General features: G+C 45.2%; 2 protein-coding genes across 3 annotated transcripts in view; both read right to left on the reverse strand.

Annotated features, from left to right (window-relative positions):
• Window positions 1-371: 371 nt before the first annotated feature.
• TTC36 (tetratricopeptide repeat domain 36) lies at window positions 372-1265 on the reverse strand. Of its 2 annotated transcripts, none has more exons than XM_032201714.1 (3): window positions 1157-1265; window positions 719-907; window positions 372-640 (listed from the first exon to the last, which is right to left on the reverse strand). In XM_032201714.1, exons 1-3 carry the CDS (start codon window positions 1263-1265, stop codon window positions 372-374), a joined length of 567 nt encoding a protein of 188 aa, XP_032057605.1. The 2 variants fall into 2 exon arrangements, with proteins under 2 accessions (XP_032057605.1, XP_032057604.1); XM_032201713.1 differs by having other exon boundaries at window positions 1136-1265.
• Window positions 1266-2763: 1498 nt separating this feature from the next.
• KMT2A (lysine methyltransferase 2A) overlaps window positions 2764-21975 on the reverse strand; it is a 45053-nt gene continuing 25841 nt past the window's right edge. The window contains exons 18-36 of the mRNA XM_032201784.1: window positions 21756-21829; window positions 21050-21243; window positions 20552-20658; window positions 19882-20019; window positions 19623-19781; window positions 19222-19339; window positions 19059-19137; window positions 18647-18807; window positions 17807-17992; window positions 12828-17133; window positions 11383-11463; window positions 10595-10659; window positions 9624-9794; window positions 8932-9006; window positions 8583-8757; window positions 8072-8179; window positions 7478-7561; window positions 6978-7107; window positions 2764-6573 (exon numbers count right to left, since the gene is read on the reverse strand). Of these exons, the coding sequence (XP_032057675.1) occupies window positions 6298-6573; window positions 6978-7107; window positions 7478-7561; window positions 8072-8179; window positions 8583-8757; window positions 8932-9006; window positions 9624-9794; window positions 10595-10659; window positions 11383-11463; window positions 12828-17133; window positions 17807-17992; window positions 18647-18807; window positions 19059-19137; window positions 19222-19339; window positions 19623-19781; window positions 19882-20019; window positions 20552-20658; window positions 21050-21243; window positions 21756-21829 (6687 nt within the window). The 3' untranslated portion in view covers window positions 2764-6297. The remainder of the gene's footprint in view (window positions 6574-6977; window positions 7108-7477; window positions 7562-8071; window positions 8180-8582; window positions 8758-8931; window positions 9007-9623; window positions 9795-10594; window positions 10660-11382; window positions 11464-12827; window positions 17134-17806; window positions 17993-18646; window positions 18808-19058; window positions 19138-19221; window positions 19340-19622; window positions 19782-19881; window positions 20020-20551; window positions 20659-21049; window positions 21244-21755; window positions 21830-21975) is intronic.

Below are 21975 nucleotides of genomic sequence, written 5' to 3' on the forward strand. Positions count from 1 at the left end.
CTGCGGGGTCATGGCCGCTGTAGAACGGCAGCCGGAGGAGCAGGGGCCAGGCACCCCCACGCCCCCAGCTCTTTGTTTTGAGGGGGGCTCAGCCCCTTTGGCCCAGCCTGGCGCTGAGCTGCGCAGGGCAGCGGGGCCGGGTGTGACGCCACAAGCACCGACAACGCCGCAGCCAGAGCCCTGCTGGGCAGACAGCCAGGTTTTATTTGGGGCAGAACAGAGCTGAGACAAAGCCGGAGCGCAGGAAGCTTTCCTCAGGGCACCCTGGGGTCAGAGGGGCTGAGTGCTGCTGCCTCCACCAGGCTTCAAACCTCCGGGGGGCTCAGAGGCAGCAGGATGAAGGGGAGGGGGGGGCTCCGGCGGCTGCAGCCTCAGTCGCTGCCGGCGCTGTTGGGGTTGCGCAGCCGCCCCAGCATCTCACAGAGCATCTGGTTGCAGAGGGCCGAGTAGGGGTTGAGCAGCACCAGCTGCTGCCGGGCGAACGCGCTGCCCAGGCGGGCCGCACGCTGGAAGTCGCGCCGGGCGTCCTCATCGCGGGCCTGCAGCCGGCGGATCAGCCCCCGCTGCACGAAGCTCTGGCAGGCGGCGCGGCCGCAGCCCCTGGCCAGGTGGATGGCGGTGTCGAGGTCCCGCAGGGCACCTGGACAAGGCAAAAAGGCGGCGGGGAGCTGGGGGAGTCCGGTGCTTTGCCCCAGTGCCTGGCCCCGTTAGCCCTTACCTGCCACGTCCCCCTTGAGGCGCAGGGCCTGGGCACGGTTGTTGTATCCCGAGGCGCGCCCGGGGAGCAGGCGGATGGCCTCGTTGAAGCGTTCCAGGGCGGTGCTCACGTCTCCAGATTCAGCGGCAGAAACCCCCTGAAGCTCCAGGTCCCGGACCTGCTCCAGCAGCTCGGGCGCAAAAGTCTCCTCTGTGTGGTGACAAAGGCAGCATCCCTCAGCCTGTGCTCCACAGCGGGCAGGCGCCAGCAGCGGGGTTGTGAGCACCCAGTGCCCTCCCCTCCATCCCCAGGTACCTGTCCCAGGTCCCCAAATCCCGCCCCAGGGAGGCAGAGTGGACCTCAAACCACTCCTGGATGGCAGCCCAGCAGGAGGGAGAGGGGCTGCTCCTCTGCTCATGGGAAGCAACCCGCAGGAACCTGGAGCTGCATCTGCCTCACCTTCCTCCTGGACGTCCTCCTCCTCCTCATCCAGTCCAGGGATGTCCCCAAACGGAGTGCTGGGGTTGAAAATGGTCTGCAGGATGGCTCTGTCGTTAGCGGTGGCCATGGTGCTGCGTGCGTGGGCGGCAGGGCTGGAGGCCAGCTGCTGGCGGGTTAATGTTCACCCCACTGGCACCGCTCGCCCATCCCCATCCTATCCCAGCCTGGCCACTGGGCTCCTCCACCCCCCAACCCAGCCAATTCCCCCAGGGAGCAGCCGGGCTGCTGACAATCATTCTGCCATCCCCATCCTCTCCTCGGCGTGGTGTTTTGCACCCCTCCTGACCCTGGCCGAGGGCTCTGGTCAAGCAGCCGGGGCACGCGGGCAGAGCGCCGAAGCGCAGGGGGGATGAGAAATAGGATCATTTAAACCAGGAGGACCAGCTTCCGACCCTCAGGAATAAACCAAGAGCAACCCTCTGCAGCAATAAACTTGACATGTTTATTAATTAAACTATCACTTAAATAAAAAAAAGTGCATAGAAAATAAACATGTTTAAAAACTCCTTTGTTTTTTGTTTTTTTTGTTTTGTTTTTACAACTATGTACACTTTTTATTTTTTACATTCAGTCTTTTGCAGAGCTTTCAGCATTTTTTTTTAAACTATTAAAGTATTTCCTTCTTCCCTGTGACAGGGAGTTAACACTGATGTACTTTAGACACGTTTCCTCTTTTTTTTTTTTTTTAAAAAGAAAAACAAAACAGAAGCTTGGAAGAACACAAGAAAAAAAAAAAGATTTGTTATACATGATAAGTTGTCAAGAAGTGTATTTCTAGAACATAACCTTGCCTTTGCAGAGTTTTTTTTTTCTTTTTTTTTTTTTTTTTTTTTCTTTTTTGAAACAATTATTCACCTACCTGTATTTACTAAAGAGACTGTTAAGTTCAATAAAAGAAACACCACAAGTATAGTTCTTGGTTGATAGACAAAGCTACTGTACCTTGTTAAAAAGATACCAGGAAAGCACAGAGCACATTTTTCCCTATATGCAGGTGGTACCCCAACATTCATAACCAAAAAGAGAGGAAAAAAAAAGGAAAAAACCAAGTTGTACAAGTACTGACTGGTAACAATAAAGGTCAGGGGAGCCCTCGAGCTGCCCGTTCCCGGGCTCCTCGTTTTTTCCTCCCATTTTCCAGCTCCCAGAGCCAGGCCTGCTCGCTGCCTGGCACCGCCGAGGCCGCCTGGAAACGCGCAGCCCGAGTTCTTCCCGCCTCCGTTAGCGACTGTAACACAATCCTTATCTATAGTGTTAAGAGAATTAAAAGCCATGGACCGATACTGAACTAGGCTTCATTACACGGTGCATTACTATATTAGTTCCTATATATATTGTATTTATAGTTATAAAAAAAACTTGCAAGTGTTGGATGTGGACCAGTAGTATGGGTTTGAATGGCATGATTCTGCACAAAGACCATCTCACTGAAGAACCTGGTATTGCTTTGAAATGAAAGAAAAACAACGAACAGAAAGATACCCAGCCCTTTGCAATGACCCGCTTTTCCTTTAAAAAAAAAAATCGGTTTGTACAAATAAAAAATAAAACGCCCTAAGGTTCCATTTTTTTTTTTTTTTTTTTTTTTTTTTTTAGTATTTTCAGATATCATGATCTGTGTCAGTCCTTATAAAATATACATTCATAGACTGGGAAGCTGTGCTGTGCTCACCGTTAGCCCAGGCAGAACGGGGTGGAAGGGCACACGCAGGCAAGCATCTCACGGGTGACAGGACACGCACGCGCTGGCTGCCGAGGCCTCTCCCTGCCTTATTTCCATTCGCCCAAAAGAGAGAGTCAAACGCTGCGAGCGGGACAGGAGCGTGGACACCCCGGCCCGGCGGCACAGCTCAGCTTCTCTGGGTACAGACACTTTCACTGGCCACAGCGGCACCTGCCCAGGCAGCCGCCGCAGGTATAGCAGCAAAGCGAACAGCGAGCGGGGGCCCCACCGGGCCCGTCTGCTCCACCAGTCCTTGCAGGAGGGGATTCCTGGTGCCTGGCTCCCGGGGTGCTCCCGGGGCTTTCCCTCGGGTTCCCCAGCCACCCATTTCCCAGTCTGGACGCCCTCCTGCCCCCGCAGAGCGGCAGGGAGCTGCCGGCGGGGCACGCCGCGCCCCCCTCTTTCCGCACACGGTTCTCAGGTTTAACCACGGTGAGAGCTGTCCCCCAGCAATGCTGTCAAAACCAAGAAAGAAAAAGGACAAAGAGCAGCCGCGTCCGCGGAGGCAGGGCTGAGATCTCGCCCCCAGACGCGCTTTTTGGCCTTCTCAAGGTATGTGCGTTCCCAAACTGTCAGTGCATCAAATCGTTTCAGTAACAAATGCAGCTTCAATTTGACTCTTCTTTAAACAGTTATTACCAAATAATAATCACGCAGTGCAATAAAGAAAGGAAACCAGCAGTTCCTGACCCCGTGAGTGCTGTATTTCATTCCCAGGTCAGAGGAAGAGGTCTCGGGGCCTGAAGCGCACAGATAACGGAGTGCAAGCCTGCAAGCGTGGGGAGTTCAGTCAGTTCGGTCCATTTCCTACAAACTGCTCGTGCAGTTTTGGGGTTGCCTTGCGATTTGGCAGCCCCCAAAACAGCTACTAACCTACCCACAGGGACAGTTTACAAAAAGCAAGGGTGCTTCATGGTTTAACTGCTCCAAGGAACGATTGCTCTCGTCTCAAGAGAGACGCTGTGGGATCAGGAGCGCACGCGTGGGTGCGTGCCCCGCACCACCCCAAACGGCGGCGAGCCGAGGAGGGCCGGGGCCCTATTGCTTCGACAGATTTCCACAGGACCATGTTTCTGTGTCCAGAGAGCTGTGGATTTACCTAGAGAAGGAAGGTGCAGTCTTTCTCCAGGGGAGCTGCTCCGGACAAAGCAGTGATGAGCGGCACACTGACCCTCCGTGACGGGGACACGACCCGGGGACCGGAGCAGGACCTGCCCCTGGGCGCAGCGAGGGGCCCGTGCAGCTGACCTGGGCTGGGGATGCCCCTCACTGCCCCAGCCCCACACTCATCCAAGCCCCCCCTTTAGGGACAGCTGAGCTGAGTGGACACGGCAGGGTGGGAAATGCTCCCACAAATGCTCATCCTGAACGCCAAGCAGAAGAGGTGAAGTTACTAAGGGTCAGTTCTCTCTCTCTCTCTTTCCTGAAATACACACAGGGTACGGGTGTGTGGCAAGGCAGAATCATGCCTCCGTGTTCAGATACAGTTCCCATGAGTCAAACTCCTCCTAAGCTGGGCAATTCTTCCTCCTGCCCCTATCTTGACAAGAAAATAAAAGTTTAAGGTCCAGCCAAACCTCCTAGAAACAGTTACTGAAGTCAAAAAGGCAGAACAAGATTAAAAAATAAAAATAAAGTGTACCCCTCTCTCTGGAGAAAGGATCAGACTGTGTCCAGCCAGATATTTCCTATAACCGTCCTATGAAAATAAAAACAATATTAAAAACAGATTCTTTTAAATTAGGATAATACCACTGTTTAAAAAGCCTCGTCATAAGTGCTTTTACCTATGAAGTGCTTCTCATAGAAAAATATACAAAATATATTTACATTTATAAAACCTTAAATACTAAACTGTAAACAGAACAGAGTAAAATCCAATGTCTTAATTTGTTAGGCTTGGGGCTTTTTCTTTCCATTTTTTTTTTTTTTTGAGGCGTGGAGCAGACCCAAAAGGGAGGAGGATTTACATTACTTTCACCAGGACAATAGTGTCTTCTGATTCACTTCAGATAAGCTCGATTCTTCAGCTACCACAATTTCAGCTGTGCCAATCGCTAATTGATTTATTCCTATGCGTTTCTAAGTGCTGCACGGAGTACATGGGGCTGGTTAGTGTTTGGCCTTGCGTTTTCAGAGAATTTACACTCCATTTTGGTGCCTCTTCCTGTGCCTTTCATAGCAGATCACGAAACTACACACCGAAGACGGGTCGCGACAGGCACGTGCCTGGAGAAGTCACTTGTTTGTCTCTACATCACACCCTGGGACGCTGCTCGGGGAGGCTGAGCAGAGCAGCTCCCGGGGAAGCGTCCTCAGAAGTCGCTCCTAGTTCTTGCTCTACAGCCACAAGCGGCCAACAGCAGAACCCGCTGCCACCACTGCTTCTCTCCCCTGAAGACGTTTGTCCCTTGGGGCAGCCCCACAGTAGCAGACACACCTCTGTCGCCAGAGGAGCCTTTCAGTCCCTAGGTCAAAGGAGAAAGACAGCCTCTGACGACAGGAACATGGGAAAACGCCGTTTCCCTCCTACACGGCAGAGGGAGGGTGCTGCTGAAAGCAAGCAGTTTGCTCTCAAAGATTTACAGCTCTGAAACCAGTTGGCACAAGCCCTTTCTCTGCTAAAGAATGCCAGGAATTCCCCTGCACTCGGGCAGGAATTTCAGAGCGAAACACTATCCAAATCCTTCTCAGTTTACCTTCGGCTGCTATCTGATGCTCTCCCCCATTCAGTCTTCCTAGATTAAAACAGATTAAGCCAGACCCACGCGGCGCAGCAGGCCACCTATGCCACACAGTGTACCAACCAACTCACAAATAGTGTTTTGGAGATGCATAGCACAAGGAATCACAGACACGTACAAAGTTCTCAGAGTAGCTGGTTGGTGGGACACAGTTTCTCTCCCTAGGAGAAAAGAGCAGTCACATACTGTGCTTTCAAAACTTATGACACGACAGTCGAATGAAAACAAGAACTCCACATTCACCACTTTGAGCCAAGAGACAACAGAAGGACGGGATCCGTGAGGACTCCCCTATACCTGGGTCTGTCTACCCTCCCCTCTCCCACTCATCAGCCCCATTCTGACAAACAAATTCTGAGGGTTGGGGCAGGAACGACAATAGCAAAAACATAATCACACTGAGGATCTTCTCCAGTCGCCTGTGTCTTTCATAAGGGTAAGTGTGCGCATGCGAGACATGAAGATGTGGACTCTGACAGAGAAACACAGCCGCCAGTTAGGTCCCTGAGCCCAGCTGATCTTCATTCCTGCCTCCGTCCTTCCCTCTCCCTTGCGAATGGCAGGGTAGGGATTCACTAGAAGCTTTGGTTCGCCCCAGGCCCTTTAGGGCTCACTTGCAGGTCACGGAAGTTCTAGTTTAAAAACTTCCTGCACTTCTTGGCACCGCAGTTACAGGGCAGTTTGTTGCTGGCGTCTTCGATGGGGAACTTGTAGTCATACGTAAGTTCTTCCCCCCGGTAGATTTTGCGCATGGCGAAGATGACAATGTGTTTTTGGCCATCAATGTTGATGACCCGGGAGTAGCAGTTGGGCTCACAAGAGTGATTGATGAAGCGGGCTGCATTCCCATGCATGGTGGCATCCACCACTTCAGAGTCATCGATGCGGAACATGTAGCAACCAATCCCCTACACAGAGGACAGAAAGATAATTAGGCAAGTGAGGCGAAGAGATAGCTACTCTAACAGACAGCTTAGATCATTACAGAGATGTGGCAACCAAAAGTCAGGTCATTAAGAATATCCGCAACCTCTCTTCACTTGTCTTCATAAGCTCATGCTTGAATTATTTCATCCCTTCACCCTTTGGATCTGCAACATGAAGACCCCACTGATGTTTGTCCCAGTCCAGAGGAGAAAATAAGAAATGATCTAGAGCTCCAGCAAGTACAAGTTCTTGTTACAAAGAGCTTTGACCCCAAAGCCTGATTAATAGCCAAGTTCACTGTCTGCTGTATTTCCTTAGATGACCCAATGGGAAAAGTGGCCTGTTATGCTTTTGAAGAAGTTCTGCAAAAGCCCTCAAAACTCACCTTACTGTCATAGTACTTCTCTCGTTTGTCAGTGAGGATGGAGCGAATGACATTGCCCGAATATTCGATCACCATCTCACCTGCATCGATGTTCCTTTTGCAGAACAGGCCCCGGCCATGGATGGGAGACCTAAAAAAGCAACAGGGTAAGAGAATATTTCAAAAAATACAAGTGAAACTTGGAAATGTAGGACTGCAAACGCTGCAGAAAACAAGTTATTTCATTACAAGGCCCACAGCATTATGTCACACTTCTACAACGTACTGCCAATGAGAACACCACTAGAGCTCTTCTGTCCACTCCTAAGCAAATGCCTTGGCTATCACCAAGAGGAGTCAGCAGGAATAAGTAGTTTGTGCTGAGGATTACTTCTTCAAATAAAAACAAACAAACAAAGATGCTTCTTCCCCTCAATTTTGCACCACGACTTCACAGGTTTTCAGTTTTTACCTTTCTCTGTCCGAGATGCCCATCTGAGAGTACCAGAACAAAACCATACCTGTAAACACCAACTGCCTCCTTGGAGGTCTTCTTCAGGTGTCGGAATCGCATGGGCATTGGCAGATCCATACTGGTTGCCCTCCTAGAACAGAGAGATGCTACTAAGTGATGACATTTATGTGAGAGCCCATGCCATGTGTATTACCTAGAATAGTTTCCAAGACATCAACTTTCAGTCACTGCAGCCCACTGAGAACACAGTCAAAATTAATTCAGTGTAATACACACGTGCACGCATCCACACTACGTGTAGAGCAGTTCTTTCTCTCATATCTTAACTCAAACAAACTCATTGCTAATCAGCAATCCTTTCTTTCAATACAGGTCATTTTCTCCCTTTACTCATGAAATTCTCATCAGAATGTTCGCCTTACATTAGCAGGGAAAAGAAACATCGAAAGGAAGCCTGAAGGTGACCAATCAGACCAGTTGTCAGTTATCTCGTTACTGTAGGAGTCTCCCCTGTATTTTCTAGGGCTTTGTAGCTTTGAAGTTTGAAATACCACCTCAAAACCCACAACACACAACTAAGCCTTATCTCTTAGTTTTAACACCACAGCTTTATTTTCCACCTTTAAACCCTGCTACATACCGGGCTGATTTCAGTTGTACTTCCTCCTCTTCCTCATCGTTGGGGTTGTATTCTGGTGGCTGTCGGTGTTTAGATGCCAAGAAATTAAACATATCAAATGCAGATTTCCTGCAATTTAATGAGATCAAAGGAATTTTGTGTTACTAACTAAAAATAATTGAAACATTTGGTTGCCACAACAACTTGACATGTTTATTGCTTCACACCTTCTCCTGTCTGTCCTCTTTCACAGCTTTCTATGCATCAGGGTAAGGCACAATAGTTTCTGAGAACTATAAATGAAGGCACTAGCCAGGAAAGCTTTGTTAAACAAAGCAACTGACAACAGGATTGCACAGAAAAATGCACAGACTCACAAGATGCAATATAATTGATTTACCTGAGAAAGCTGCTAACATTTCTTTTTAACTGAGAGCAGAAAGTGCTCTAGAGACTTGTTGCTTGTGCCCTGACATAGGATTAAACAAGCCAATGGACCATTACCCTTAACAATGACAAAGCTCACACTTGCCTCAGGTGGACTTCGGCCCTAGCAGAGCCATGTGGATTCAGAGGCGGCTCATTGGCCTCCTCTGGTTTATGAAATCTGAACTTGTAGTTGTGGCAGTGCTTTGCTCCATAAAGTTGCTCAATCAGAAACACAACAGTATCGTGGATAATGCCCAGCATCCTCAAACCATTCACACCTGGAATATGAAATAGAGCACAACAACAAAAATGAAACAAAAAAAACCTGACCATGCAGACTAGAAAAAGGAGGATACAGCAACTCATTAAATATCACTTTTTTGCTAGCCTGCAATTTTCACAGAAGCATTGGATTAGCTAGTTCACTCTACATAAGAAAAACTGGATGTTACCTGCAAAAGATAGCTGTTTCAGGCGGGCATTTGAACGGGCTTCTTGAACTTTGTCAGTTAGTGACTTCCAAGCATCTGCAGTTACACAAAAAGACGACAAAGCAGTGAAAGAGTATCCAAAGCGTTGGGCACTGAAGACTGCCAAAACGGGTACCTTGCTATGTCTCTATATTTTCATGTTTTACCAGGTTTCCAGTGAAACAACCTACTATTAGTAGATTTCTAAGTGTACGTGCAGTATGCTGTTTTCCAACAAAACGTTCACATTTAAATATGCTAATCAGATAATACGAAGTTTGCATTCCATTCATGGACCATAAATTAAGATCTTTGCATTCCATTGCTTCCATCCTCTCCAAAATTCACTGCATCATAAAAGAGAAGTAAGCTTCTTCAGCAATTGCTCTGGAGGATAAGTCTAAATGCCATACTGTCTGATCTACACTGTTTCTTGACAAACTATGGCTCAACACTGTTGGGCAATTGATAAAACAATATGGGACAGTGATCTATCTATCTATCTATCTATCTTTTAACATTGCTAGGAACTAGGATTGTTCTAGGGCTGTAAATCAGGAGTTTTTTTTTTTTTTTTTGAACATATAAAAACAAGTAACAGATTCTCAGAAGTCACAATTTTACTTCTAGCAAGGAAAGTTAAAACCAATACAAAAGAAAAGCACAGTTCTTACCTTCAATACTTTCTGCACAGATTTGAAAGCCATCATCACTTGATATCTCAAAAACCAAACCTTTCTTCGGTTTCTTCTCACCAAGACATTCTTTCCTCTTTTGTTCTTGTTGAAGCCAAAACATAAGTGGGGAGCTGAAAGTGCTCTCTTCTTCCTCAATAGCTTTTGAGCCTAGAAAAGACAGAAGCTACTATGAAGATGGAAATTAGGTAGAATGATTTTTCTTTTACCCATTGGTTGTTGCACAACTGAATAAATTACTTACATACTGACTTGCCTTTTGACCAGTAAATATGTCTAAGAAGAACCTACAAAGTTCAAATTACAATTTCACTAAGGTAAAGACTCATATGTTTACCAAAATTCACATCTTTGTGAAGAGACAAAATTTACATCTTCGTGAATTTGTTCATACTGAAGATGCTTAACAACAGATCACATCAGCAGCTTCTAACTGCTATTACAGGAGAACCAAGTTTCCACAGAAATCATGCTCCACAAATGCCAATTTGCAGGAATGAGGAAGAGAAGAAAAAATGTTATAAGTGAGAACTATCCATGCTACTGCAATTGTATATAAATGACATTGGACTGTGAAGAGGTTGAAGGTAGCAATATACACTTCCAGATTTAGTTTAGAACATCCATAAAGTGCCTCGGAGCTCTCATATCTAGCAGTCATCCCAAGATGTGCTTTCTGAGAACCAATACTTCAAGAACAAAGGAAAGAATTCTAGATAGTGTTGTAGTAAGAGTGTAAAATCTCAAGTACTGAAATTCCCACAAGCTAAAAGTAGAGACAACTATTTGTACAGATTTTATTTAAAGTGATCAAACCTTTCCTCACTTTAAAGCGTGACTAAAAAGAGTATTAGATCCGAGATTTTCTTCTGCAAGAACAAGAGAGACAAAGTAATAATTTCCCAATTTGGAGAGTCCCAGGACTTGGTGCTCTTGAAGAAGCAACATACCTGCATTTTCTTGCTCATTTGCTGAAGTCTGTGTTGACTGAGGTTCCGCGAGGACTGACATTTGCCTTTAGAGGGAAGTGAGAATTAAAACTACTTAATAACCTACTTCATTCCCATTTTTCAGTGACTAAATCAGTGCTAAATAAGCTCACATTTCTTTTATTAATTTATTTATTTTTGTTCGTTCATTTTTAATTATAAGACGGCTACATAATTAACTTTGGTGGCCTTGGAAAATCATGGGAAGACAGCAAGCAGTTATCCAAGGCAAAGCCAATCCTAGCGTACTTATTCTGTAAATCAAAGGCTTTTGTAGCTATTAATCTGGTAGGCTCACCAGCCATGAAGAGTCAACTACAAAATCTGGGGACTAGACAGAGGAAAAAAACAAAAAACATTTTGCAGATATATTCTAACAGCAGTTCAACTGGAAATGAACAAACAAGATTCTACTCTCTAGCATTTATTTTTGTGGTACCTATCAGTCTGCAGGTAGCAGCCTGATTTAATACAATCTGCGACCTGTTCTGTTTATTAGTCCTATTCTGTAATAAGTTATATGCTAACATATGATCAGCCAAAGTTGTTTGAGTAAGCAATAAGCTTCCCAAAGCTATATTCAATTTTATTTTAAAAAATGGTTTCATACTGAAAGTAAATGTAGCTGCTCACGAGAGACTAAAAGCTCCCAAGATAATTTGGGTAGCAAAGACTTCTCACATTCTCCAAATAAATTTCTTTAAACTTAAGCCAGCAGAACCTGAGGGAAAGGTGTATTTCATGCTTACCCTGCAGACTGGCCACATTGTTTCTGTGATGGCTGATCGATGCTTGCTGCATCCTGCACATCTGCCTTCACAGCAGGAGTCCTGGAAGAAAAACAGTTAGGAACATTCAAAACACCTGACTATTCATGTACAGCATACCCCAGACTGGAAGGCAGTAATAGATCCACTGGGAGTTACCACAAGTGATTCAGCAGTTCAGCAGAACTACACAGGTAGTGACAACAACTGCTCCTGTGCTAAAATAGATCACGTTTCCAGTGCTACATGAGATTCAAGACTTGCACTCAAAAGAGTAGCATGAATCTGGTTGCAAGAGAAACAATTCTGAGCGACCATAAGCAATAAAGCTCAGGGGTGAAGGGAAGCATGGTGGAATGCTGACAGCCACAGCAAACATTTCCAGACTAAAACAAATTCGCAAATAACAGCAACACAAAAAAGCTATTTAAAAAGATGAAGCTGTCCAAATAGCTCTAGATCATCTGTTCAAGCATCAGATATCTTGCAAGACATGGAGGTGATCAAGTAATCACACAAGTGATGTGCAATATTTGTCAGTTACCATAAGATGGATGCTACCACCTTTTAGCACCAGCGCTCATTTTGGTCTGTTCTTTAATGTAGAAGGAATTGGAAATAAGTGCTACATCTCCCTGGTGAAATGCATAATTGTTGGCAGTCACACTAGGTGACAACCAAGTGCTATATCCATAAAACCATCTAGCTTTGTATGTAAAACATAGACCAACAATTCCGTTTCTCTCTACAGATCCATATTTCGAAGTCAATTCAAATGTCATCTTAATTTAAGGTTTGGAAAATAACCCTCTACTGTAAGAGACTAATGCACTCTGCTGTTCTGACAAAGTCAAGAGCCAGATTCTTCCAGTTCTCTCAGTTCCTCCCCAGTCCCTCTTGCCTGCACGGCCTCGCGAGGATGGAAGAGGGGCAGGAAGAATAAAGCACATACTGGAGAGGCATTACACTTGCAGATATAGGCATGCAGTTTAAATTTCATAATCAAAATTACCAGGGCAACAGGGTAACAGCGCAGCATTTTGGTGCCTTAGAACACTGCTAATACTACTATTAAAACTTCTTGAGCACTTAAATACACTAACAGCATACAGGAATAGAACACAACACCTGTTCCAGTACCATATTCTCAACCAATACATCTAACACATTCCTTAATTTGCCAGAGTTGTCAACGACAAATAGAAATCCTCCTAACCCCAATCCTCAAAGTCTTAACTTCCTCATCCTTCCTCTTCCAGAGGTAAAAGGTCTACTTACTAACTTCTTTAGAGATCTGCTTCCCACTGACAGCTGAGTTTTTTTACATTAAAAATTATCAAAAGGCAAATCTGCAGTAGAAATTAGAGAAAGATCCTCTCCTATATTGTTACAGTCTCACAGATGAGCAAAGCAAACACTTCTCTTACCGTGTAGCTGAGACCTGGGGTACAGCCACAGCCCCTCTGTCGGGAACGTGTGCTTCAGAGGAACCAGCCCACAAGTGAGAAGTTTTGTGCTTCTTTCCATTCCCTTTCTCTAAAGACGGCTGAATGCGCTTGATTTTTGGCTTCATTTTTGTGGGACCGAGCATAGAGCTGCTGGCAGACTGCTGACCGGATGACGGGGAGCCTCCAGGAGATGCTGAACTGGCGTGCATCACAGATGAGGAAACCTTGTTTTGTTCGAGGCCCGTACTGCTGGGAACATCAACCAGCTGGGGGAAGCTCGACAGCTGAGCTGTTGCTGAAGCCGCACCGAGGTCTAGCTGCGAGGAAGCGATTCCAGTCTTGCTGGCTAAGAGTTGTGTCATGTGCTGAAGCTGGTAAGAGCCTTCTGGCTCAGCAGACGACTGAGCGACTGTCATGCTCATGCTCTGTGCTGAAGGCAGAACACAGATGCTCGATGCAGCTGTCATTGCTGCCGTAGATGGAGTTTGTGACGTCCCCAGCTGCGAAAACATCCCAGAACCTGGAGGTAAAGTCATGTGCGGCTCCTGAAGACCAAGGCTCTGCTGACTAGCTTTGATCAAGAGGTTGCTTATGGAACCAAGGTCCCCTAACAAGCCCGGGCTGGTCAACGTTACCGAACTTTGTCCCAGCACATGGCTAGGAACCGAGCCGCCAGTAGTAGGGGCTGCTGTGGCCTGCATGGATACCACGTTCAGCACCGAGGAACTTGACGCCAGCCCTGATACAGGCCCCGTGGGAAGGTGACCAGCATCTGGCCCGATAACACTGGGAGATGTGCCAACTGCAGCAGCAGTCCCACTTTGTGGGAGCAAAGAGGTTTGCTCGAAATACATTACTCCAGACTTGGACCTTTTGATAATATTGGGGACAGTTCTATGGGACGTTGAATTTGCAATGGTGCCCAAATCCAGCGGGTGGTTGGAAATTTGGGAAGGAGCGAAATTAATTAAAGTCATGTTGGAGACCATATCAGGAGGAGCTATAGCAGAAGGGGTTCCAGAGGGAGCCAGCTTCTTGTTCTTCCGTGACTGCAGACGAGATATCGGCCGTTTCTTGCCCAGGGCAGCAGTTGGTGTCGAAGCAGTGGCACCGAGGTCTGTCCTCTGACTGGCTTCAGACACTAAGAGCTGAGGATCAGGGGGTGGCTGCACACCAATAAGAAGACCTGGCGAAGGACTGCCAATATTCGGTGGGAAGCCGGTCTGCGAGGCGGTGGAGAAGGGATGTATATGCTGGTGGTGGGACATGGGCAACAATCCTTTGCTGGTGGGAGGAAATAATGACTGAGATGAGGGCAAGCTCGGATTTAATCCCGTGGTCAGAGTCAGCCCGCTTCCCATGGGCCCCAGTACTGAGGCATTAGTCTCCATCACGCTCTGTGCTGAGCTAACAGAAGGTGTCAGCTGAATCTTCTGAGTGACGCCGTTGGGAAGGGTTTGGAGGACGTACAGTGGCTGCATGTTTTGATTGACCACGAGCAGTTTTTCTGCGGCTGGCTTGAGGTGGGGTGGTGTCGTCTGCACTGCAGCGTTGGAAATCTGAGAGGGGCCGGGACTGTCTGTGGAATTGGGAACATATTTCTGGTTCTGCAGGGGAACGGTGGGTGACACGGGCACCTGGATACCTGGGGTCCCGCTGTTCCGAGTTAAATCTTGGTTGCTGCCGTGTCCTTGCTCTACTGGGCCACAGGGCGGGCTGGCTATGTGCTCTGCATCGATGTGACCCTGGATGAAGTGGTCAGGAGTCATGTGTCCTTCAGGGCTCGGGTCTACTCCTGGACTCAAAAGAGTTGTATCACCCTCACTGGAAGCAGATTTTTCTGTAACCGTAACTCTTTTTTCCCCAGATTCTGTGGAGGGCAAGGCAAGTATCGACCTCTCCCCTGAAGAAGACAGTGAAGACTCCGAAATTACAGCAAGTCTGTTGTGGTTTTGGCTGGGCACCGTAGGGCTGCGAGTCGTCAGAACAGAGAGATCAGAAGGAAGTTCCAGGGGTAATTCAAATTGTTCCTCTGCTGATATGGAGGAAGAAACACTGCTGTCCACTGGCTCAGCGGTTGGCAGCTGTTGGGAAAATACTTCAAACAAACCCATATCCTTGCCACGGTTGCTATCCAGCCCTAAACCTTCTCCAAGTGTCAGAAGTTCAGACGATGACGACTCTGGACTTTCTCCTAATGCCTGCATTGATGGTGTATTCTTCAGCACGAAGTCCATGATGTCTGAAGGCAGGATGTTTCCGCAGTCATCACTGTTGTTATTGTCAGAATCAGATTTCAGAAGTTCTGTGTTAAAAGTATCCAGTAAGTTCTTATCAGAAGGCGTGCTTGCATGAGCCCTACGACCTGTTTCCAACGAACTCAGTTGAGCTTCCAGAGAGTCCTGACCTTGTGTTTTAACCCTGCTCACAGAATGGCAGTTATCAATCTTTGGATCAGTTTTGTGGACAGCGGGGCTCTTTGTGACTTGTACTTTTTCCCCAGCTTCTTCAGTTCTATCCAGCTTTATGTTTTCTGTTCCATTTTCTTTTCCGCTCCTTTTTGTTACTTGATTTACTTTCCTTGTTGTGGCTGTGACACTTGTATCACTTTCAGTCCCGTCATCCACGCCATCTAACTGTGAGATTTTTGGAAGATCACACTGCTCCTCCTCCCTGAATAAGTTATGGGACGCAAGCCTCTCCTCGGTGTTCGAGGAAACCACTGTTCTAGTGAAATTATAGTAGTACAAGTCATCTTCATCTGATGTACTCAAGTCATCTGCACCATCCACTTGTCCTTCTGCAGACCGCTTTCCTCGCTTCTTCCCAGTCGAGTTGCTATAGAATGGAATATCTTCTTCTCCGTAGGACCTCACACCGTACAGAGGTGTCAATCCAAAGAACATGTTAGATCTCGCCCGTGCACTTCTCCGTGGATACCTCCGCTTGTATGAGCCTTCTTCTTGAGCTTTAGTTCCATCCTGAAGCATCAAGTTGTTATCTTGAACGGGCAGATTTTCATACGTGTTATTCTGAGATTCCTGTGCTGGTGCTTTATTTGGACTTTCCTGGACTACAGAGTTATCTTCTGGGCTTTCAGACGAGGGCTCTGACGAAGCAGCCAGTTCTGCCCCTGCAGACTGATGTTCAGCATCACTCTCTTGCTGTGCAGCTTTAGACTGGTTTTCATTTTCCATCTTGAGAGGTGTCAGAGTGACTTTAACAGTGCGTTTTCTAGGTGCCTGTGATTCCTTAGAAGCCACTTCAATCGGCACTGCAGAGCCTTTAGAGGACCCCTGTGAGGGTGGAGACTTCTCACCAGCTTTTTCAGCAGGAATATTATTACATAACCTCTGACTAATTTGTTCAGTCACCAAGCCCTGATTACCAAATTCTGATTTCAGGTTTCCTTCATCACTGCCTACTGCTTGACTTGGATCTGCAAGAGATTTCAGGGAATGCTTCTCTTTAAAACTCTCTTTCGCTAACTTTTTCCCCTTCTGACGCCTGTCTCTAGAGGCAGAGACTGCCTGCTCACTTGCTGCAGGAGATCTGCTATTTACCCCTGCAGACTTCAATGTCTTTACATCCATCTCATCAACCAAAGCAGCTTTATCTGGCTGTACGGGCTCCAAGTGCTGATCTCTGTCTTTTCTAGGGCCTCTCTGGTGCAAAGACTGAAAAGATACTGTTTCTTTGGAGGAAAATGATCCTGAAGATTCTTGAAAGGTTCCTATTTTAACATTTGTTTCTGTGCCTGATGAACTGTTTGGTTGAGTAGACATTTTGGAGTTTCCTCCAGAGGCAAAAATATGAGCTGAGTAATCTGGGTCCTTTGAGGTCAGTGTTTTCATCTTCTCTCCCTTTGAAGGTGCACTTTTGGCTAACAAATCCGAACTACTTGAATGTTTTCCCTCTGAAGACTGAGATGCATCTGGCTGGTAAGTTTTACTTCCACTTGTAGCTGCTGTCTTCTGGGAGCTTGAACTGGTAGAGCAGCTTTGAACTGGAGCACTTGTGGTACCCGAATTCACAGATCCCACAAAGCGTTCAGTATTTTTTACACTCAGTTCATGTTCTGAAGAGGACCCTGTGTTGGAAACTGAAGAGACACTGTGCCTGGAATAAGTATTCCCAGCTCGTGTAGGTGAAATCATACGGAGTTTTGATTGCTGCTGTGATAAAGAAGAAGTGCTATGTCTCCTAGAACCAATGCTCTTAAGTCCAGAGGACAGTAAAGGATCTCCTACTGTAACTATTTCATGGGTCACTGGCGTAGGACTCCCTGAGAAAATAAAGCAAGGAAGACTGTTAAGTGATCTGAATCCTTCACAATCAATACATACCCCATTCCCTCATAACAAACACAATAAATTAAAAAAACAAAAACAAAAACAAACAAAACAACAAACCAGCAACATGAAAACCCTTCAACCACATAGCATAAACATGATGACATTTCAGATACATACTAAAAACTGATACTGTCAATCAGTATTCACCACATAAGGCTCACAAATCTGTATGTCAGGGTTCAGTACCTCACCTTTAGATGCAATTTTTCAAAATTATTTTTAAACAAAATGCTACTCATATAGATACATTATGTGACCTAAAATATTGGATTTATAATTCCCTCTAGAAAAATATCATCTGAGATTATTAAGCCCCTAACTCTTCTTACAGTTCTTACATACTGCTGATATCTAAGACAAACACTGCTTTCCTAGTCCCACAGAAATTTTTGCTTCAATCATCCATTTCTTGACAGGCCATCTCTACAATGTGTTTTTCAGAAGTGTCCTTCCCTCAAATCTATTGCCATTTTCCATTTTCTTCTGGAACAGGAAACAAAACGTCACATTCTAAATAAAGCCAAAAAAGACATGAACCAACCAACCAAAAAGAAAATCCAAAACAAAACCAAAATAAATCAAAGCCAACAGCACTTGAAATACCTGCAGAGGGTAAAGGCCTAGAGCCAGGAGACCTCTGTGTGGAGGGGTAACTCGGTGTCCTGATCCTAAGACCCTTTGAGACCAATGGATAGCAACAGGAACTAGAGGTCTGAGAATGCATGGGACGATCTGGTGATGGTGGGTTTACAATTTCAGGTGCATTTCTGCTGTCTTTGGATAGAGTTTCTGTTGTGGCATGAAAGAGAAACAACAATATAAGTCACTACTGAATTCTAAAATCTGTGACCTGATATATTGCTATCAGGTTTCTCTTGAGGAACCAGGGTATTCATTAAATAAATTTAGACTCTGCTATTGATTTCCCTCAGCTTACACATTAAACTATGTTAAATTTTAATGAACTTCTACATTGACAGTGATGACTGCTGTTAAAAATTTTAAACATCTTCCAAACATTCCTTTTCTACAAACTGAAAAAGATATGGATTTTATGTTTATTGCTTTTGTTCTTGTTTTGTTTTTTGAACTCATATATGTGTATGGAAGCAGCAGTTTGGAAACACAGAAGCAGCACAACACTACTATTTAACATGGTATCTAACAATCCACAAGTTATATACCAACACTGACACTGGAGTTAAGATTTATAGTTCCAGATCATTAGAAAAATCTCAGATCCATAGACTAGAAAGCACTATTACAGTAGTTCAGTTTGGCTCCAGTTTTCTAAGTTAGCAGGCACTGCAATCATGGAGCAGATTCTGTCCAAATCAATTTTAAAAGACAGAAGGTCCCAGCTGCTACCTGACTTTCTGGTAAGGATATAGTATGGCAAGAACATGTAGAGAATATATCTTTAACAAGTCCTTAGAAGATTACCTGTAAGGGGAACTGGGCTATGGGCAATTGTTCTGTTATCATCGTGTTCTACAGTGCTGTTGATATCAGGTTCTATGACTGGTGGTCGGCATTCCATGATCTTGCAGGTATACACACAGCGTTTCCTGGCATCTGTTGTGCTCCAGTACACTCTGGAGCACCTAGAATATAATTCAAACATAAAATCTTTTACTCACTAGTCAAGTAAGCCTTGACATTTTAAATTTTTCAGTTTCCTGAAATTACACAGAATGAATAAAGGCTTTCTATCACAACATGCTGCACAACTAGCTTAGTCATTAGATTTCTGAACAGTTTATGAAAGCTACGGTCAATTTCTACATTTGTTACTTCAACGCCAGTTTGGCACTAACATAGTAAAGGACATCGCCATGAAAAAGCATATACTCACTGATAGCCAATGGGAAACAACTTATCTTCACAGTCTGAGAGGTCATTCAAAATTCCTAAACAGTCTATTGTCATTGAACCTAAGCAAAAAGAGGAACAGAGAAGTCCCATGAACAAGATGCCAGCACCAGAAATGGAGGAAACATTCAGGGACTAGGCCTCACCAATCATCATGTGGATGTTCTCTGGTTCCAAGCCACTCAGAAATTTTCTTCTCAAACTGATTCCTTCAAAATCCACAAAAACTCTCCTAAGAACTTCAAACCCATTCTCAGGAACCACCTGGAGCAAGAATCCACAAAACATCTCATTAACTTTAAAAGGAACCACTATAAATATACAACGCTGTCTGTTGTACCGGATCCTCTGTGTGGTTCTTGAACCACGACATAGTACCTCTTCCCAAACTTCCTCGTGCCTGTTATATCACTGACTTATTTTTAACAGCACTGTGGTCAGGCCCTCATTCATAAAGAACACATTCAATCTTAACTTTTAAAAAATGTTTATAGTTACAGGCTGTCTACACCTTCAGACAAAGAAACGCGTGGAAGAAAAACCTCACCTCTCCTTTGATCAAATCACGATGCCTCTGGCAGTAAACCTTCTTATCATCCAGAAAAACACAGTTCTTGGCTCGTGAGCACATGAAATGATAGTTACTTGTACAGGAAGTGAGGCAGCAGCCTACTGTAGCGCCTGACTTCTGACAGAACTCACATCTCTGCAAAAGCAAAAAATAAAGGTAAAAATTAATTGATTCTAACATCAGGCTACCATATATGTCAGTTGTTTTCTTCTGCAGTGGTAGAACACATACTCACCAGCTGCTTTCCCCGGATCACAGCCATGTGCACATTTTTCAGAGAACCATCATCATCTTCAAACACTTCTGCTGACCATAAAGCACAGTTCACGTGTGTCCATTCATTTTGGCCAATATACAGAAGACGTCCAGCATCCTAAGGAATGGGAGGAAACCATTTTTTTCCCCCTCAAATGTTCCACAAGACACAAAAGCCTAGCAGGTTTCAGCTGCACCGGATTTAAATTCTCCCCAAAAGAAAGTTCAACAAGCTAGCACTACTTTCAGAGCTTAAAAGATACACGTAAATGAGGCAGAGAAGACTACAGCTAAGTACATGATACAAAAAACTACCTTAGGAAGAAAAAACATTTAAAATTCTCTTCTTATAGAAACATGTCAAGAGGCTTAAGTGTAAGAAATGTACACTGTTCACAGAAATGTGGCGATGTTACTTGGTGAATTTCTTAACAACACCCCTGATGTTAATGCCACGCAACTTTCTAACCAGAACAAAAGGCAGCTGCAGATTATTTTTATTTCAAACAACACACCAAGACACTAAAAAGGCAAAACAAAACAAACCACCCCACTCTCTCTTAGAATCAAGTATCCAGCCTATTCACAGTACCATGTCTGTTGTACTGCTTAAGCCAGTTGCTACCAAAATAGGCACACCAGATACTTACATTAGCGCTATCATCACCGTATTTCAGGCACAACGCACACTGCCTGTTGTCTTCTACATCTGGAGGTGGATTAAGCTCAGGACTATCTTCTCTGCTTCTGTCAGAACCTTACAGTTAAAAGAGAGAAAGAGTTTTACTTCTGAAGGTCAGGAAAGCGAAAAATTTATCTAGAAAAATTGTAAGCAAGTGAACAGGACAGAAGAGCTGAACAGCAGCCTGAAATTTCAATAACTAGCTTGGAAAGTAAGAGAAAGCATGCATCTGCCTCTCCACAGCTCTTGTTCTGGGTGAAGAGAGGCTGGTGAAAATGTCCTTCTGGGCCAAAGCTAAGCTGAAGAATATATCAACATGTATTGGCTTCTGAATGATTTCAGGTCACACAAGTCTCCAGAATTCTTCAATCACATGCAAAAATACTACTACTCTCCCTTTACTACTAGAGGGTTTGAAGTGAAGCGCTGGCTTTGGGGCTAACAGTGCTGCTATCTATTTTCTTACTAGAGATAGGTGGTGTAGGAGGATGTAGAGGAGTGGGTGAATCTGGCTCTCCAGGTCCTTTGGGTTTTGGAGCTGGAATGATTTTCTTCATCAGAGGGGGTTGTTCAGTGCGGTTGTTCTCTTCACGCTCCTGCCACTGAGCATAATTATGGTCAAGCGAAGGAGGCAGCACTGCGTTCGGCAACATACCACTGCTGAAAACGCAACAAGGAGTCAGCTGTCAGACCTGGCTGCACCAGATGACCTTGTGCACTGTATTGCTAGCAACACTGACATTCAACATACAGCAACCACTCACTTAATTACTTACAGTCCACACATGCTCTCAACAAAGACTATGACCGCTCGCTTAAATTTTAAGGTTTGTGATGCAGCTGTTTTCTTTTGAGGATAACATACAGGAGAGTCACATCAGATGAGGATAACGAGGAGGAGGGGGAAGGAAGGGCAGGACTGACAGGCCGCCATGCAGTATGCTTAGTTCTAAACAATGCTTTTGGTTTCTCTGGTTCATAACAGTGAAGTGTTTATAAAACCTGGGAACGTGACTGCTGTTTTACTTTTTGAAAGCAACCACCACCGCCACAACCACAACATCATAAAAAAAAAAAAAACCCAACCCCACAAACAGGCTCTCTTGATGCTTTTTGCTTGGACAGCTGGCAAATCACAGGATGTCACAGTCAGATGCAGAACAATTACTTACTTGCTTGTTACTTTATTTGGCTCCCAAAATCTGGACTTTTTTACACTGAACCATGGAAAAACGCGCTCCATTTGCTGAAAGAAAACAACATTTCACTAGACACGTTATACAACAAAATGAAAACAAAGAAATTTGACCAAGATCTCCTGTAAATGCACAACTAGTAAGATTTCATGAACACCAACAACTCTGACAAGGTTATTTTATTCTTGAAAATATC

The sequence above is a fragment of the Aythya fuligula genome, chromosome 22, assembly GCF_009819795.1.
Source record: "Aythya fuligula isolate bAytFul2 chromosome 22, bAytFul2.pri, whole genome shotgun sequence".
NCBI lineage: Eukaryota > Metazoa > Chordata > Aves > Anseriformes > Anatidae > Aythya > Aythya fuligula.

Bases quoted from the DNA above. Each gene is read 5' to 3' on its own strand.
- TTC36 (XM_032201713.1), bottom strand. From the start codon at position 1,265: ATGGCCACCGCTAACGACAGAGCCATCCTGCAGACCATTTTCAACCCC. The intron at 908-1,135 runs GTTCCTGCGGGT...GTCACCACACAG, and splicing joins TGAGGCAGATGCAGCTCCAG to AGGAGACTTTTGCGCCCGAG. The intron at 641-718 runs GTAAGGGCTAAC...TGCCTTGTCCAG, and splicing joins CCTCAAGGGGGACGTGGCAG to GTGCCCTGCGGGACCTCGAC.